Source organism: Adiantum capillus-veneris, chromosome 3 (assembly GCF_014529385.1).
Source record: "Adiantum capillus-veneris isolate H3 chromosome 3, ASM1452938v2, whole genome shotgun sequence".
Lineage (NCBI taxonomy): Eukaryota > Viridiplantae > Streptophyta > Polypodiopsida > Polypodiales > Pteridaceae > Adiantum > Adiantum capillus-veneris.
In genome coordinates this window covers 132,304,551-132,322,222 of record NC_140933.1, presented here as the reverse complement: position 1 = coordinate 132,322,222, position 17,672 = coordinate 132,304,551, and the positions used below count along the sequence as shown (strand labels likewise).

Here is a 17,672-nt window from a genome sequence, read left to right as displayed (position 1 = left end):
GTGAAAACAACCTAGAGCTTCTTGACCTCTTCCTCACCTTGTCCCTGCTGGGCATATCCCTCAATCAGAACACTCGATTTAGGTCATTCTGGACAGACAGCTCCTCAAGCACTTTTTGTGCTTTTTGAAGTAGACAACGTTTGACATACACATTGCCAAGCACGATGTTTTCTTTCAACAGCCCCTGGCTAACAATATGATTGTGAAATCTGTTCCCATATTAGTGTCTTGCATAGTGCCACATGCCTTTAAGATGAAAGCGTAGGTGATTTCATCTATGTTTTCTTTCAGCAACTCCTTATTAGCAATATCATTGTGAAGTCTTTTGCCCGTATAAGCATCTTGAGTGGTGCCACACTTTGTCAAGATGCAAGGGTAAGTGATTGCATACGGAGAGATGCCCTCACTTCGCATCCTCTAGAAAGATGAATTACTACTTAGAAATGTTTTGTTGACAAGCTGAAAAGGTAGCTAGCAATGAACTCCCTCTCTCCCTAGCTATTTGTGTCTCTCTTGCTCGCTCCGTCGCTCACTCACATCGCCATGTCCGCCATCCGCTTGTCGTTCGGGCTCCGGAGGATGGGTCACACACTCGTGTTAATAACATGGGTTGAGAGAAGTTTATCTCAAAATTACTTTTGAGACCATGATTACCAAAATGACATCCCTCTTCTCTCTACCAATAATAGTGCTGATCAATGTTTTCAGATTGTCCAACTCTTTTAGGCTCTCTCTCTCTCTCTCTCTCTCTCTCTCTCTCTCTCTCTCTCTCTCTCTCTCTCTCTCTCTCTCTCTCTCTCTCTCTCTCTCTCTCTCTCTCTCTCTCTCTCTCTCTCTCTCTCTCTCTCTCTCTCTCATGCATGTGTGCGCGCGCACGCACACGGCAATCACCCAATAGTGAGGTCTCTTCTCTCATCTATCATCTGAGACCTCATTAGCTGCCGTTTATGTGGACTTCATTGCAGGTGTTTTGTACTTACGGCTTTAATCACCAAATCAGAGGAAATAGATTTTAATGACACGTTGTTGAGAGGGGTTGAAAAGAAGCAGGTTCATCAGGGATTCCATGTATACTAGTACCAAAAAGCACGCATTCACAAGCTGCCAAGCGCAAAATCCTAGCAAGATTCCGAGTTTGCCTTGATGAAAATCGGTAGAATTTCAAAAGTTTTAGTGTAAATACCGACAAATGCTTCAAAGTAAATTTGACGTACAATTGTCATAAGGTTTTGCTTGAAAATCCGATTTCAGTTCTTGAAGGGGACCTCCGACCATTCCCGACCATCAAGGTCCAGGGAAGGGGCCCAAAAAGTGCGCAGGAGACTGGATATAGTTGCCCAATGCCAACAGTAAGCGGGGCGGGCCGCGGGTCCGGGGAGTTGACGAGGTGCAAGTTGGGACAGAAGCCAAGAGGCAGTGTTTGGGAAAAATCATTTTTCCAAACATACAAAATTCCTTTCCTTGAATTTGCCAAGAGGAAATGTTAGAAAATAAGGTTTATTTTTTGGGTTTTTACACTTTTTCTCTATTTTGGAGCGGAATTTCTCCTTTTCCCCTTGCCTTGAATAGGCACTTTTGAAATCGAAAACGAAATGATATTAAGCTGAGACACATTTTTCCCGAACACTGCCTGTAATAACGGTGCATGGACTGATTTTTGATCAGATGACATATTGGGTGTTGGGGTAGGGAAAGGTCCTCAAGGGACCTTTCTGCATAATGCATGTGACCACGACTAGCGGAGGCCGTGGGAGCATACATTATGGAGGAAAGGTCCCTTTGAGGACCTTTCCCTCCCGTCAAGAGTCGGCAGGAGGGGGGCCAACACAGAACAGGCCACACACGGACTGCAGACTATCTCCGTTCTGGGCGCTGAGGTGGTCGTAGCTGGTGCAATTCCGATTGCTGACGTCTGCAGGTTGAGCTAAGGAGGTTGATGCACGCTATTTTTATACGATGTATGTTGATGTGTCAGATATCCAACGACTGTTGCTGCAGATTACGTTGAGAAATAGCAGTCAGATGGACGGTGCACAATTGCAACCCCCCGATTGTCGACCTTGACGGGACAATTAGTGTCATCATTTTTTCTGATTGCTGATGTGTCAGGTTGTGGTTTAATTACAGCTGTTGATGTGTCGTGATGTGGATGGCAAAGCTAACTGAACTAATTGTTTTCATTATGCGTGCTAAGTTGTTGTAGATCTGACGACTGTTCATAAAAATTAATGTCAGTCACATGGATAGTCAATGGAGGGTCAGGATTGCCTGCCCCTTAACCCTGGACCTTGACGAGTTGTTTTTTGAGGATTTGAGGCATTTTTGGAGCTGGTCGTCACTAAAACCTGGAAGAGTTATATGCTCGTACTTGCTCGGTTAGAAGAAATGTTTCTGGCAAGCCATGATAGGAAGTGATTGTTATAAGTACCTGGACTAACGGCCCTAACCATAGGGCCATTTTCACACATAGTCGGACATAGCTCACGTGTTCGTCTTGATGTTTGGGGACATAAACAAGCTTACCCAATTAGAAAAGGAGTTCCTTAAGTTGATCAACTTGTGTTAATGTTGCTAGGTATGGCCTTGGGTATGGCGAATATCAAATTTTTAGCTCTATGTGTAAGCCACTATATTGGTTCAAACCTGAGGTTCATGTTGATTGTATAAATGTGATCAATTCAACATGATAATAGTCACAATGTCCCATAAATGATTGAACCTCTTTTATAGTCATCCATCTTTTATAGTTTTGGTCGAATTCGACCCTTTGAAAAATAAAATAAAAAGTCCCAGCTCTCAAGCATTGGCAACCCAATGTTTGCAGACTTGATATTCCTGATCATGGGAAAAGAAAGAGAGACCCAAGATCTTATGAAGCACTGCCTAAATGTTTTGAAAACTAGAGACTTTGTTACACTTGACTAGGATTGCTCACAAGATGCTCATATAAAATTGTGTTAGGCTAAATAAGCGGTTTGTGAAAAAAAAATGTGTATGTTGCTAATAGAATGCTACCCGATGAAGTCCAATCTTTGAAAAAAACACAGTTGTAGTGTAATCCCACATGCAAAAATTTGAGAATTACCTTCAAAATTTAAATTTGTGCCAGTACAAGTAGGACCCACTTTGGTAGCTCCAATGAATGAGTAGGACCCACTTTGGTAGCTCCAATGAATGCCGTAGAGGATATGCTCAAACGCATGAATGACATGATGAGCGAGAAAACCTACAATACTTTGCAAAATTTTAGTGTAAAAGCCTTCAAACATAATCATTTTACCTTAAAAGTTTCTCTTGTGGAGGTTTTTTTGTTCAATCATTGGCTTGTTCTCAAGATCATGATCACACCCAATTCTAGAAAATCCGTGGTGCCCACGGGCCCCGTCCCAATTCCGTGACACATATAGAATGCTGGAAAACACCGAAGGGTGAAGGATCTTTCCCCTTTCACTCTTCTTTTAAACTCTAGATGATTGCAACCAAAAAAGTCAATAGTTTGTGAGACTCTCTACCCACATGAAGAATAAAAAGCTCACATATAGGTGATGACAAATGTTGTACTTCAATATAAAAGCCAAGGGAGACAGGATTACTTGTAAACAAAGTATGTAATGCACTTTGAATCATTTGCATGGGAGGTGGGCCTTCTACAATATTCACAAGAAGTTTTGGACAAATTCTCACAATATTTCCCACATTGTGACTTACCTCAACATCATGAGCTTCTGTGAGGGAGGTGCCGCATACCTAGCTAGGTACGATTGGGGGCAGGGGACCGCCGGCCTGGTGGGGGGGCCGACGGTCCCCTGCCCCCAATCGTACCTAGCTAGGTATGCGTTGCCTCTCGAGCAGAAGCTCATGATGTTATGCATTGTATGAAAAACACTGATTCCTACATGAGAAAATTTCTAAGTCTTCTTGTGAATTAATATAGGGACATGATACAAAATAGTAATTTGAAGGGCTTGAAAGGAGTTGTAAAAGAGAATGAAAATGGGCAAAGTGTCAATTCCAAGAGAGAAACTTCAAAGGATGTGTGGGATTTGTTTAATAATCTTGAGGAGGTTATGTCAACATGACTAGGAGGGAGCATCTCTCTTTCTCTCTCTCTCTCTCTCTCTCTCTCTCTCTCTCTCACACACACACACACACACACACACACACTATAAAATTCTTAAGTAACAGCTTTCATCCAGCCAATTGGGGGCATGGGATTGCATGGAAAATGTTGCTTAGCAGAGGAGGAGTCTACCTTAACCCCACACCACACTCCCTCCCAATCCTTTGATTTCATAGTGTGGGAGAAAGCTCATTTGGATAGTATCTCAGCAGACAGTGCGAGCTCTTGCAATAGCTCTACCTTTTCTCCTTCTAGCAGTATTAGCAAGGAGAACCCACAGAGCCACCATGCTGAAAGTGGCCCATGCCTATGTATCCCACCAGAATATAGGAATGACTCTACCCACTCCCAATGTACATGCCTGCACCCTTCTTATACTTGCCCTCCTGCAAGTGATGTAGCCCTCTTGGCTTGCAAACCTGATGCAGACCTTCCTCCTTGCTTCTTGGACCATAAGCTCCGACTCAGCGATGGCGAGTCTGCCGAGATATCCTACCACTGCTCTTGTGACCGATGTATCTGGACAAAGTTCGAGCGGCTTACGAGCTTGGAAGAGGCTGTGTGTCGAAGCTTTGCCAAAGGACGCACTAATTGGCAGAAAAGAAACAGGCTGTTCAGTGCAATGGACGATGTTGGATCACTGCAAGAGCAAGATATTTATCCTGCCTTGGAGAAATCCCATGTAGAACATCGACAGGAGCAGACGAGTGTAATACGCAGCTCGGTGAACGCCGAGCATGAAGATGATGTCGAAGCAAACTCCAGCCGCACAAGTGTGAGCCAGGCATTGTACTTGAGAAGGTCTATGTCGCAACCGCGAGTTCATGGGTGTTATAGACATGGATTGCTAGCTAAAGCGAGTAAAAACACTGCTCACAGGATAAACCATTCTCTTTGGAAACCAGTTGCTTGCAAGCATACTGCCCATCATCCCACCATCGACTGTAATCATTGCAATGAGAGCGTCGACACGCCACGACAAGATCAGCCGAAGATCTCATGCTTCCCAACTGGTTTAAGCCCAAGTAGACAAAGGCAAATCCCCTCCTCAGTGGGAGCACCAATCAATATTGATAGAAGGAAAAGCGCAGTGCAAGAGCGAATTGGTATGCATGATTTTCAGTATATCACAGAAAATTTTATAACTCTGGATGTACATGAGATTCATGGGGCCAAGGCGCAGCCAGAGTCGCAACTAAATCCACCAAAGCCAATCTACATGCGCACAAACACGCTGCCGAATCCTAGGCACTCTCTTGCGGGGTATCTGCCGCAGTTGAAGGCACATTCGGCCAGCTTTCGATGTGGGCGACATGGAGACATGTCTACATCCTTCTCCAAAAACAGCAGCCCATGGAGTGCTGAAGGTCATGCACAGCAGAATGCAATGATGTCCAAGCTCAGATGGGGGAGCCTCATTAATCACAAATTAAGAGCTGTATGGAGGAAGGTCTGCTCGACTTCATGTCCACAATATGGATAGAGACTCCATGCACATGAACTAATTTTTCTGATTTTTGCACAAGCCTTCCTTTTCCCACACAAACCATATTGTTAAGAAGATAATGAGTACACTGAAAGCTTAATTTGCTCAGGAGTTTCTTCTCTGTAATGGATTACAACTTTTGTTTCAAAGGTTGAGCTTGCCTTTTAATTGATCTTTAATTAGTTCAGATGGTAATTGTATAAGCCTAATTAGTTAGCCCCTTCCTTTCAAGCTACTATAAATGAAGGGAAAATTACCAATAAACCCCTTTAAGTTGTGGAAATCCCCAAATTAATACCCCTAAATTATCAAAAATTCCCCCTTGCAACATTTTCGGATGGATTTGCCCCAATTTTTGCATAGATTAATCTTTATGACAATGGACATCTATCTTTTAGCGTCTTAGTCACCACTGAGCTTACAAATAGAGGCATCTGTGTTCAAAAATGATGAACGATTTCATCTCAAGAGCCCTCAATACCATCTAAATCCTACTTCTATCATCTTCCACTGAGAAGAACCAATCTTCCTATGAAGAGTTGCAATTTTTTTTTTGTTTTTACAGATGTTTGCAAGGTTGTTTGGGAATTGAATTTTGGCAAAATTGAAGGGCATTTTGAGAATTGTTGGCCAAATATGAGGGAAGTTTTGAAATTTGAGAGGTAGTTTGGGAACTTCCACAAATTACACGGGTATTTTGGTAATTTTTCCATAAATTAAGCATAGTGGAGACTATGGAACGGTTTTTTAAACATAAAGTTGGAATTACAATTGACTTAATGAGGTTTGCATCTCCCTAGCTTTATGCACATCCAAATACGACACTTTTTCATGCACATATAACCAAACATAGTCTTCCATGCTCGCGGAGTCTTGTAACACTTCGGGCTTGAGACTTCCATTAAACCATAATGGTATGTCTTTGGACATTGCCAAAGTTAAGGCTCTCTCTCTATCTCCCTCCTTTGTTTTGCTTCATGAGTAGGGCCTAAAATTGACACCTGTTTTTAAAATCAAGGGCTATTTTGCCTGTCAAAATAAGGGTGAAAGCATGTTAACGTGTCGCGCTTTTTGTGCTAGTTAGCATTTTCAAGTTACCACATCTTTAAAAAGTTGGGCGTCCGGTAAAATTTTTACAAATAATATCAAAATTTGTCGGAGGTTGCACATTTGGATTCCTTGCTTCAAAAGCTTTCTACCGATATATCATGCGTCATAGATCTTGGAGATGTAGCTCATGTTATTGTACTAGTTAATATATGTCAAAATTATGCTAGTTAGCATTGTTCAGGACATGAAAAAGTGTGACACGTTAACATGCTTTCATCCATAAGTGCTTCAAAAAAACCTCATGTCATTTGACAAGCTAGAATATCAAAATTGCCTGTCATTTTTCACGTTTATACCCTTGAATCTACGTTATATATAACAAATTATGTAAGTTGATCACATTACACAAAACATATGAAAGGGGCCTTGTAAGATTGCATGTCAAAAAAAAAAATCTACTATGCCCATAAATTTTAGACCTTTTTCATGAGGGGCAAACTTTCAAGGGATTAGAACCCATAACCTTGGACTAGTTACGAAGCACAAGATTTTTATTATAACACTATAGCTCATTTGATAACATTCCACAAGGACCATTGTGTACATGCTTACTTTTCTCCCCTTTTCTCATGGGGAAAAGGAAGAGAACTAAGTCTACTAGGACTGAAAGTTCTTAAATTAAGGTAAGAAAGGGTGGTGATAGATAATAGATAATGACAATTGAAGGTAATCATAGGGAGTAATTTACTTGGCTCGAGCCTTGCCGGGATGCAGTGTTCGAGAAAAGTGTGCCTCAGCTTAGCCTTGAGCCGGTTGCAAAATCAAAGTAGCCGGTTGAGGGGAGTGCAAGAAGGAGAAAATTTCGCTTAAAATACATTGAAAATAGTGTAATTTTGCAAAAACATTGGCTAGTAATGTAATTTCCGTTTCAGATTTGTCTTGGAGGGATTTTTGTATGTTTGTGATAATGATTTTTCCCGAACACTGCTTGGATGTTGTTGTCAAAAAGGAAAGAAAGAAAGCAAAACAAGAAGGGAGAGCTTGGCCATCTTTTTCACATATAAACGTGTGCATTGAAATGGACATAGTGCAAGTGAGGTCCAAGCCTTTGCCCAATTGAAGGATACATCACAAAAAGGGGGAGGGGAGGAGGGGACATGGCCTCAAATTTTGAAAAGGTAGGCTTTGGATGGAGGAATGTCGGCTCCTTTTGCCTTAGAATGACATGAGTAGACTAGATCATGAAAGATTGAGACCATTACTTGTAAGCCTATCTCCCCTATGTCCCTCCTTAGAACCCTAGCATTGTTGTGCAATAGTGCTACTCCCCCATCCCTTCCTTGCTCCCCTTTTTGTTGTAAAAGTGCTCTCCAATAAGTGTACTCTCTTCCTATGTAATTGCCACCTTAGACTACTCCCTTTGTGCTTTATTTGAGACTTACAAGGCCTATAAGCCCACTATCAAAGAAGCCTAGTGCTAATGTTTGTTTATGTTTGACATTTGATCAACCTTTACTACAAGTTACAACAACTAAAATTCAAAACCAAAAGCCAATCTACTTAGGGTTAACACCTACAACAACTAAAGTTCAATAGACCTACCACAATCGATAGAGCTATAGCTATCGCACCTCTTATGTAGGTTTGGCTACTCATACAATTTGATGTTGTGAAAACTATGTATTATTCTTGTCCTTCTTCTAGTCCATAACTCAAAGGGTGGCTCCTTGTCTAGCTGATGTATCATCTTGGAGGGGGTTTCACTTTGGAGTGGCAGTCACGGTGGTTTCCGTAGCACCTTTTGGATGTGTGAGTCTGAGTATGGTTATGTTGTCCAACCAGAATCCATTCTAATTTGTTTTGTCCATGGCTTGGTGTGAGCATGGAGCAGTATGGTATTTTTTGGTTTAATATAATCTAATCTACTCACTCAATTGAGTGAGTTTTGCACCAAAAAAAAAAGTTGCTCATACAAGAAAACATCTAGCATTTTTAAAATTTTTTTTTTGGTAATTGAAGCCCGCAAACAACTATCCTTCTTTTAAAAGAAACCGCATGGTCAAGGGGAGTTCGCCTAGTGGTTAAACACAATTCCATAAAACTAGTTGATATCAAAGAGCTAAAAAAACAATTAAAAAAATTTGCATTGTATCGCAACAACAAAAATGAATATTCTATCTTCTAAGTTTCTTACTGTTTTTGGTAAGCTTCTTGCTATGTTTACATTTCTATAGCTTGCACAAAAAATAGCAATTTGTCTAACAAGTCAATGTACCTCATCAAAAGGTTACAACTAGCATCCAATTTAAAATACAGTTGCCCGAAGATGAGATGGATAGTTTTGTTACTCTTGGAAACAAGTGAAAAGGTCACGATGACTTTCTAAAACAATAAGAAAGTGATAAAATCATTAGGTTGAGTTTAGTTAGAATTATATAAGGTGAAGCAGTTTTGGGAATGTCTCTTTTATTAAGCAATCGAGTGTCCTCCTCGCAAAGAAGCAAACAAAAAATACTAGCAATTTTTTTGAAATTCGTAAGATTTTTGAACTAAGTTTTGACATCATTGCACTTGTTTTTTCTTCTCTTTATCATGGTTTGCTCATATATATATTTTATATATACATATATGTGTGCGTGTGTATACGTGTGTATATAAATAGATACTAAATATATAAATCTACATATATAATATAAAGACCTCATTAATATATTATATATATATATTTATTTATATTGTGTCTATGTGTGTATATGTATATGTATGTATAGAACTTACTAGAATTATGCAAGGTGAAGCTTCACTCTAGCCTTCTAAAAAAATAGAATGCAAGAGAAGTCAAGCCATGTGAGGAAGTGAAATAAACGGTGAAATAAAAATATCCATTTAATACTTTAAAACCAAAATAACGTTTAAGGTAAGTTTCAATCATCACACTAAAAACATTGAAAGTATGCCTAACCCAACACTTCTCTAAAGCTTCTTTTAGAAAGCCAAAAAGCACACTATTACTAGTGCATCAACATGTGGAAAATAATAATAATATCTATGTTTAAGAAAGGTTTGCCTTATCTTAGCCTTGATCCAGTTGACAATTGAGATTAGCCTGTTGCAAACCACGATAAAGAGAAGAAAAATCGATAAAATATGAAAGAAAATAGCTCAAAAATATTAAAAATTTGGAAATTCCTACGGTTGGCATCTTCACGAGAAGAAAATGTGGCCATTTTAGAAAAAAGACGTGTTCAGATGTTGTATGAGAGAGGAGCACATCCAAGTAGGCCATTGGCTATAACAAGTCTTGGAGAAAATGTTGCTCTTTTTCTCAGTGTGCATAGGACAATGTTGCTGTTTCTTGATGTTCAATATTACCAATCTTGAGAATGTCGTTGCTTTGTTCAATCGCTTTCTTATTACTCTTCAAGCATGTTACTGTTTTTTAGGTTTGGTTAGTGCTGATATGCCTTGATTTGCAGATATATTTCCCGATTGAAATCTTGTTGGACATTTATTTTCAATGGAAAATTTTAGGCATTTTAGCTATAAATCCTGATAGATACCATAGACTTTTGGATGATTCACGGTTAGGTTTCCCTAAAAATATAAAGATGGAAAAATTGCTTTTTTTCAAGAGTAGTGGTTTTGGTGAAAGGGTAGACACATGCATCCGAAAATGAGCCGCAACATCCACAAGTGGTGACTTGGCTCCAAAGATTCCACTGCCACGGCTAATCCGTCAAAGTAGGGCTTAGAACATAGTTAGCTACTACATCTATAGAATTCTCACAACTTCTATGTGATTGTGTGTGGTTCTGTTTGCATTTCATGTACGTTCAAGTATTGTGGTGGCAGTGTTTGAAGTTTGAGGGTTGGAGCCCGTTGGAGTGAGGCTTGCCTCATGTGCGAACCCTTTGAGGTGCGTATTGTGAGGGAGTGAGCCTTAATCATTAAAGTTCTCATCACATAGGCTCATGCAAAGCTAGAAAGCACTTAGTTGTTGCTGATAATGATATAACGACGAGAGGCTTTGCATTTGTAACTTTAATTCTTTTGACAAATCAAGGTGAAGGTTCACTTTGGCATTCTAAGGAGTGACAAGGGACCCATTGACGAACTAAAACGGAAAGAAGATTTCCACCACTATTCACAATGGAAAGGTAGGTCTAATCAATCTAATGTTGGCCTAACCTCTACCTCTAGGCTCTTAACCTCATTTTAAAAAGTAGAAAAAAAAACATTGAAAGAGAAATGTTTGTTGTGAAGAATACTTTACAAAAAGGCAAAGGCTTCATGTTTGTATTTCAAAACAAAGACAAGAGAAGGAAGTCACACGAGGCCTTCATTGAAGCCGATGAAGGGGTGCAAGAAGGCTTTTCTAAATCTATACTATAATAAAAAAGAGGAGGGTCCCCCTCTCGACACGTGGCGAGCGCAAATTCTCTCCATTGGTGTTTCCTGTGTCTCCCGATTGCACAACACGCAAGAGAGAGAGAGAGAGGGAGAGAGGGAGAGAGAGGCGGCCAAAGGTTGTCGGCCACACTAGTCTACATTGTTAGTGGAGGGAGGGAAGTGGTAACTCATAACTATTACTCCCACTTCTTGTGGGAATCCCTTTAGATTGAGTTCGAATTGGGTGTGTGTTCATCAATGAAATCAAGAGAACAATTTATCAACCTTCCTCACCTTTTCAAGGAGTGCTCGAAAATTTGTGGCCTAGCAAGGAAGATTTGCAAATGGGTTCAAAAGACCTAGAAAATAGGATTCTTCAAGAACAATCTCTTCTTGAGAGGGAAGGTGTTCAAGAGCCAAGCACTACTCATCACAACACAAATCGTGAGCTTTTGTTACTTTAAACATATTTAGAAAAATATTTAGAAAGCAAGGAACTGTCGGATCTTCGAGAATACCATGGAAACAATTAAGTACATGGATATAATCCAAGAAAGCAAGGGAACAATCATCGCCATTGGAAACCATATAAACTCTGGTAAGTGGAACAATGCCATGAGCGTCGCAGTGACTGACTTGCATGGGTAAAGGTGTGGGCTCATCCCTTGTTGTGGTGGCTCCCCTTTCAACTGATGCATCTATGACCCTTTGAAGCTGTCATGGCTCGTTATGAGCATTGCAAGCATTGCAAGAATTCGTATTTTCTTGGTTATGCTAATATAATCTACTCGCAATTGTGAGTTTTTGAAAAAAGATAAAAAAGAGAACAATTTATCAAAGTTATAGTAGCTTTCTAAGATAAATTGAGAGAGCACGTTTATATGTTTCCAAGGGAACTACAACATCATCATCAATGTTTGCAAGAAAACAAGGATATAATATATTTTGCAAAATCTCGAATAGATTTTGAGCTTCCCTAGAGAAAAACTGGCAAAGTTTACCATGGAGTCAGCTAGGTTCATAGAGATAACTCAAGAAAGCAGGGGGGCGATTTGCGCCATTGGCAAATAGATGAATAATGATAAATGGAACGTAGCTTGTGGCGCAGCAATGACTTACCTTTCTAGGTAAGGGCGTAGACCTTGTCTCTACCATGGGGTGGTGTCCCTTTTAGCCGATGTAACTATGGTCTTGTAAAGTTGTCATGGCTCAACACACGTGCATGGCACGATGATGTATTTTTTTGCTCTTGATAATATAACCCACTCACCATTGTGAGTTTTGCCCCCCAAAAAAAATAAAAAAGTTTACAAGCTATGTTGTAAATATCAGCAAATGCTTCATATTTTCACCTTAAAACTAGAAGAGTTTTAAGTGTCTTTATTTTCTTTGGTTAAAAGAAATGTTTTTGGCAAGCCCTTGTAAGACGGAGGAGAGAAGAAGAAAATGAAGACATGATCACTTGAATATGCACACCCCTCGTCCCCGTGCGTCCAACTTTAAATAAGAATAAACATATCATCATCCATCAAATGTTTTCTCAAGTGTCAGCAAGCAATCGATCGTTTTTTTTGTCAACTACTCCAGGTCTTCCCACAAAAGCTTTATTTATACTAGCTCGTGCGATTTGCCTACGATGGATCTCGCTCGCTCTTACCAATGGTACAATGGTAAAGCCTTTGGCATCAACATCGCCTCTAGTGGTGCTTAGGCATGCCATCATACTACATAGGCCTTAAATTTACTGAAACAATGTCACCTCCGGTGGTGCTATGAGTATTTTCTGACCTTAGGATGCCAACACTCTCTACATAAGCGAATGGCAACACTCAAATCAAATAGAGACCCTAAGAACAAGTAACACAAAGCGCATCGACTGCAACTCATGGCTACACAAATCACTGCAATTGAGACAAGTTGCAATCTCTTCTCTTCTTGTGTGCATGTGGACCAACTTATGCTTGTTTTTCAACCCCACATTTTATCATTCTTGAGTTGATTAGTGCATCTCAATTTCAAAAGCAAGTGTGAGTTGGGTGCAAAACCAACTGCTTACCACTCTTGCATATACATTACTATACCCTCCTTATGCTCTTCTCAATACTAGACATAGTGCTCTCACAATCACACCCAGACTCACACACATCCTTAAATCAATGCACTCCTTGAGATACAACTTTGTATCTAGAGAGACACTCTCTCTCTTTGCATCAGCCAACCACTATGATGAATATCACCATGTATCATATTGCCTTAGTACAAATCCTTCTCCTTAGCAGAGTCTTTAGTAAGAAAGCTCACAAAAGAAAGACTTATTCTCCTCCCCTCCATGTTTGCTTGTGTAGCGGATATTGCTCCTTTCTTGGCGTTGCTATATGTTCACAAAATCAACTTTGTGTGTGTGGCACGTGCCAGTGGTGAGACTGGTTGCAACTTGCTGTGTGCAATGGCATTGCTCTTTGCTCCTCAACCTACACATGCAATATAGATATAGATGTGTGTGGGGATAAGATGAGGAAAATGGAATTACCCTTCTATCACCAAGTGTGGTTGATTGGTTATCGTAATCTTATCGAGAGTATGAAATGAGGTCCTAAGCTCAATACTCATCACTTACATCTTTCAGGTCTCTTTGGATTACTCCCACAACATTAAAAATCTTTCTTATCTTCTTCTTCTCCTCTCTCTCTCTCTCTATACATACATACATACATACATACACACACACACACACACACACACATATATACACACACACACACACACACACACACACACACACACACACACATATACATATATATTATTTTCTTTGAATTTTAGATGAATCCTTAGTTCTAAAAACTCTCTCTTTACTCTTTTCCTTGAATTTTCTTTGAATCCTTACTCTACTCTCTCTCTCTCTCTCTCTCTCTCTCTCTCTCTCTCTCTCTCTCTCTCTCTCTTGTGGATAGTTTCCTACGATGTTAAAACAATCTTCTTCTTCTTCCTCTCTCTCTCTCTCTCTCTCTCTCTCTCTCTCTCTCTCTCTCTCTCTCTCTCTCTCTCTCTCTCTCTCTCTCTCTCTCTCTCTCCCGCTAATGCATGACTCTATCTCTTCCTTTCATGGCACCGAAACACTTGTAATAAACTCTTTCTGCCTTGCACATGCATACACACTTGCATGCACCCGTGCACACGCAACATGCACGAAAACATGAGTGCGTACAAAGTTAGATGTTGTTGCTGGAGCATGCATGGATTATCGTCAGCATCATGGGCAGGCCCTGATATTGAGAGCACATGGAGGGATAGCTGGAGGTTGCAATACGAGCAACAATAAAATCTCTCTCTCTCTCTCTCTCTCTCTCTCTCTCTCTCTCTCTCTCTCTTTGTGTAATGGAAATGGCCTATGAACTTTGAGAATAGCAGAATTAGGAGAATTAAAGAGAGCATTTTTGTGAGACTACTTTAAAAACATAGAGGGTGAACTTATTTAGCGGTAGCAACTTAACCACAATACTTAATTAACTTGGCATGCACAATACTTTTGCAAGAGAGAGAGTTTAGAGAACTTGACAATAGTTGAGGACCAGATTTATGTGGAGCCAGTCCCCCTCCAATAGGCTTTTATATTATAAATTCTCCCTTCAAGAGAGACTTGGTACAATACAATCTTTGTGTTCCTTGTGACCTACGTGATGCAATGAAGATGGAAAGCTTCATCCATCATGAGCATAACATAGACTTTTGAAAAGCATTAACCATCCCCATCCTCAGTCTCAAGGCCTCAAACACCTTCAAAGCTGGAGAGAGATAGCGGGGAATGAGGGTAGGGAAGAGGAAGAAGAAACATTCATATGAGAAAAAAATAATTCCTCACTTATCATCACTCTTCTTGCTAGCATAGTAATGAAGATGGAGAAGATGGCAAGCTTAAGCATTGAAGCATGGCTCTTGGTTAAATTGGTATTCCATAGCCAAGAGTGTTGGTGTAGGCTCTCAACTTCTCTACTAGCTTGGAGAAGGATATGGAGCTCTTGCACTTTGCACTTCACACAATCTGTGTACAATGTGTGTGTGTGTGTGTGTGTGTGTGTGCATGTAGCTGTTAGATAATAAGACATAATTGAATTTTTACATTCAAAAGATAGTTGGCAATGGGACAAAGAATAGATAAGTACAAAAACAACTCAGTATTAGAATCATTTAAGTACAATGTTTGTAGGAAAGAGATCCCCTTCTAGTATGCAAATAGTAAAGGAACTTCCCAAATCATAAGTGAGTGTTCCATCCAGTGTAGGACAGCTTGCCAAAGTCAAAAAAACCTTCCAATATAAGATAGAGTCCTTACCTGCATCCATCCAAACAAAACAACAATTCAGTTAGCCTTGAATGTTTTTACAGGTATCAATGGACTATACCAGTTGTTATCCATGTCCATCTTACAAACTTTTTTACCTTTTACAAGCTATGTCCAAAGTAAATCATTTATATATATTTTCACAGGGTCTAGTCAAAGAGAACCTTTATCTCTTCTAATCCAAGGATCAGATTTCCCCCTTTTTTTAACCCCAAGTGGTATATTCCTTAAAACAACAAACTACTTGAGTTATACTCAGTCGGATTAATGAGGTTTTATTAGTAAACAAGCCTAAATTCTTCTTATCTAGTAAGTTCTAAGTTAAGAACTGATAATGTTTTTGTTTTTCCTCAAATGGAGTCCAATTCTTCCTTAAAAACAGATCACTATCTCATAGCTAGCCAAAAGGTAGATGCATAGCCCGTCTAGAAATAGCGACTAAAAAGTGAATGCAAATACCGTATTACATTTCCTTGAATAATCTAAAATAATACTGATCAGGTCTTATGAATGCCATGGAACCATATTCCCTCCAGTGTTTAGGAAAATAAAATAATACTGATCAGGTCTTATGAATGCCATGGAACCATATTCCCTCCGGTGTTTAGGAAAATAAAATAATACTGATCAGGTCTTATGAATGCCATGGAACCATATTCCCTCCAGTGTTTAGAAAAAATAAACAACTTACCTTGTACAAGGGTCAAAAAGTATACGGTTTTTTTAAAAGAATTCCATACGCTGCCTTACACAGAGGGTTTTAACAGATTGCAAAAGCGACAAAACAGCATGATACCCAATTATACCCACTACAGTATCAATTGTAGGATAGAATACTCATCCGAGGTGTAAACCCTTTCCAAGCCCAGATCGGATGCTTACCTTACAAATGTCAAGCCAAGCGGCCGTATACTTACCTTCCAATTCAGTGCACCAAGAAAACCGTTTTCTTAAACATTAGTAACCCAGAACGTTCAATTTTTCCATGCAAACGGCTATAGTAGCCTTGATGCCAAAAAATGATAGTTCCAACTCAGATGCCCAGTATCCCATAGTCCCCGATGCTTCCGGTGTTAAAACTGCCAAGATCAACCCCATTTTATTTAAAAAAACCAGTATGACGATATGAACCAACACTGTTTGCAAACGAAAAAAACTTGCGGAGGCTAAAAAATTCCAAAGACCACATACCAATCATAGGAGTATTTTTGAATCTTGCTACGCACAACATGACAGTAAAAAAACCAGTTAACAACAGTCGTAAAAACACCAGTCCTTGCACCACATATGATAACAAGCAGTAGATGCCTGAGGCAAGGTATTTTGAGCAAGCTATATACCGCTACCATGCCATTTGTCCGACATTCGTTAATACTTACCTTATTGTGCCAACCAATAACAGATGAATGCTCAATGTAAAACTATAGAAAAAATTCAAACACAACCAGTAGCGAAGCAAGCAAGGGTAGAAAAAAACCTGAGAAACAACATGAGTGGTGAGCTCCATAGCTCCTTTTTTGAAGCAAGCAATAAATTTTTCAAAAAAAACACAACAGAACAACCCTGGCTAAGTGAGGAGCATAGATGCGCCCTCACCTGTTTATATAGTGGAGGGAGGAGGGACTGCCAGTCCTATGAGCGGGAGCCATAAGTGAGCTAGCGGGCCACCTTCCTGGAGACTGTGTGTGTGTGTGGTATCTCTGTTCGGTGCGCAGATACCCATGAGTGGGGAAATCCACAGCAAGGATGGAGAGGCTGCCTTCGTGGTGTGATGAAGAAAGGAAAGTGCAATCATGCTCGGCCACGCCAGAGATAGAGATCTTTAATTAGATCCTTAGGTTAATTATAAGGGCTATGCCCCATGGTCTTGCTAAATAGTAATGGCATTTTAAGTAGTAATCCTAGTGTTTCAATGCAACCCAACTGTTTTCGGGCTAGATCAAAGTGGGGGGGGGGGGAGGGGGGGTTGTTTTGAAACAACAAGAATACTATAGTATCACGATGTGTGTGTGTGTGTGTGTGTGTGTGTGTGTGTGTGTGTGTGTGTGTGTGGGAGTGTATACCCCCCAAGCTAGCCCCCTCCTTCCTTGGTCGACCCCCTCTTCTAGTACTAGCTTGCATTTGATTGGACCGCCTCAAGCTTTGGCCAATCACATGCTTAGTGCATATCAAGCAACAAGAGCCTTGGGACAAGTGTCCCCCTTTGCCCTTTGAGAGAGAGGACTTGATAAATGTAAAAACAGTTAATTAAATCAACTAAATTATCATTGGAGCCCGTAGGAGGC

At 40.1% G+C, this 17,672-nt stretch overlaps 1 protein-coding gene across 1 annotated transcript; it reads left to right on the top strand.

Annotated features, from left to right (window-relative positions):
• The first annotated feature begins 4,185 nt into the window (after positions 1–4,185).
• On the top strand, positions 4,186–6,027 carry LOC147461732 (uncharacterized). Its single transcript, XM_086501704.1, has one exon. The coding sequence runs from the start codon at positions 4,209–4,211 to the stop codon at positions 5,601–5,603; it is 1,395 nt and encodes a 464-aa protein (XP_086357830.1). The 5' UTR covers positions 4,186–4,208; the 3' UTR covers positions 5,604–6,027.
• Positions 6,028–17,672: the final 11,645 nt, after the last annotated feature.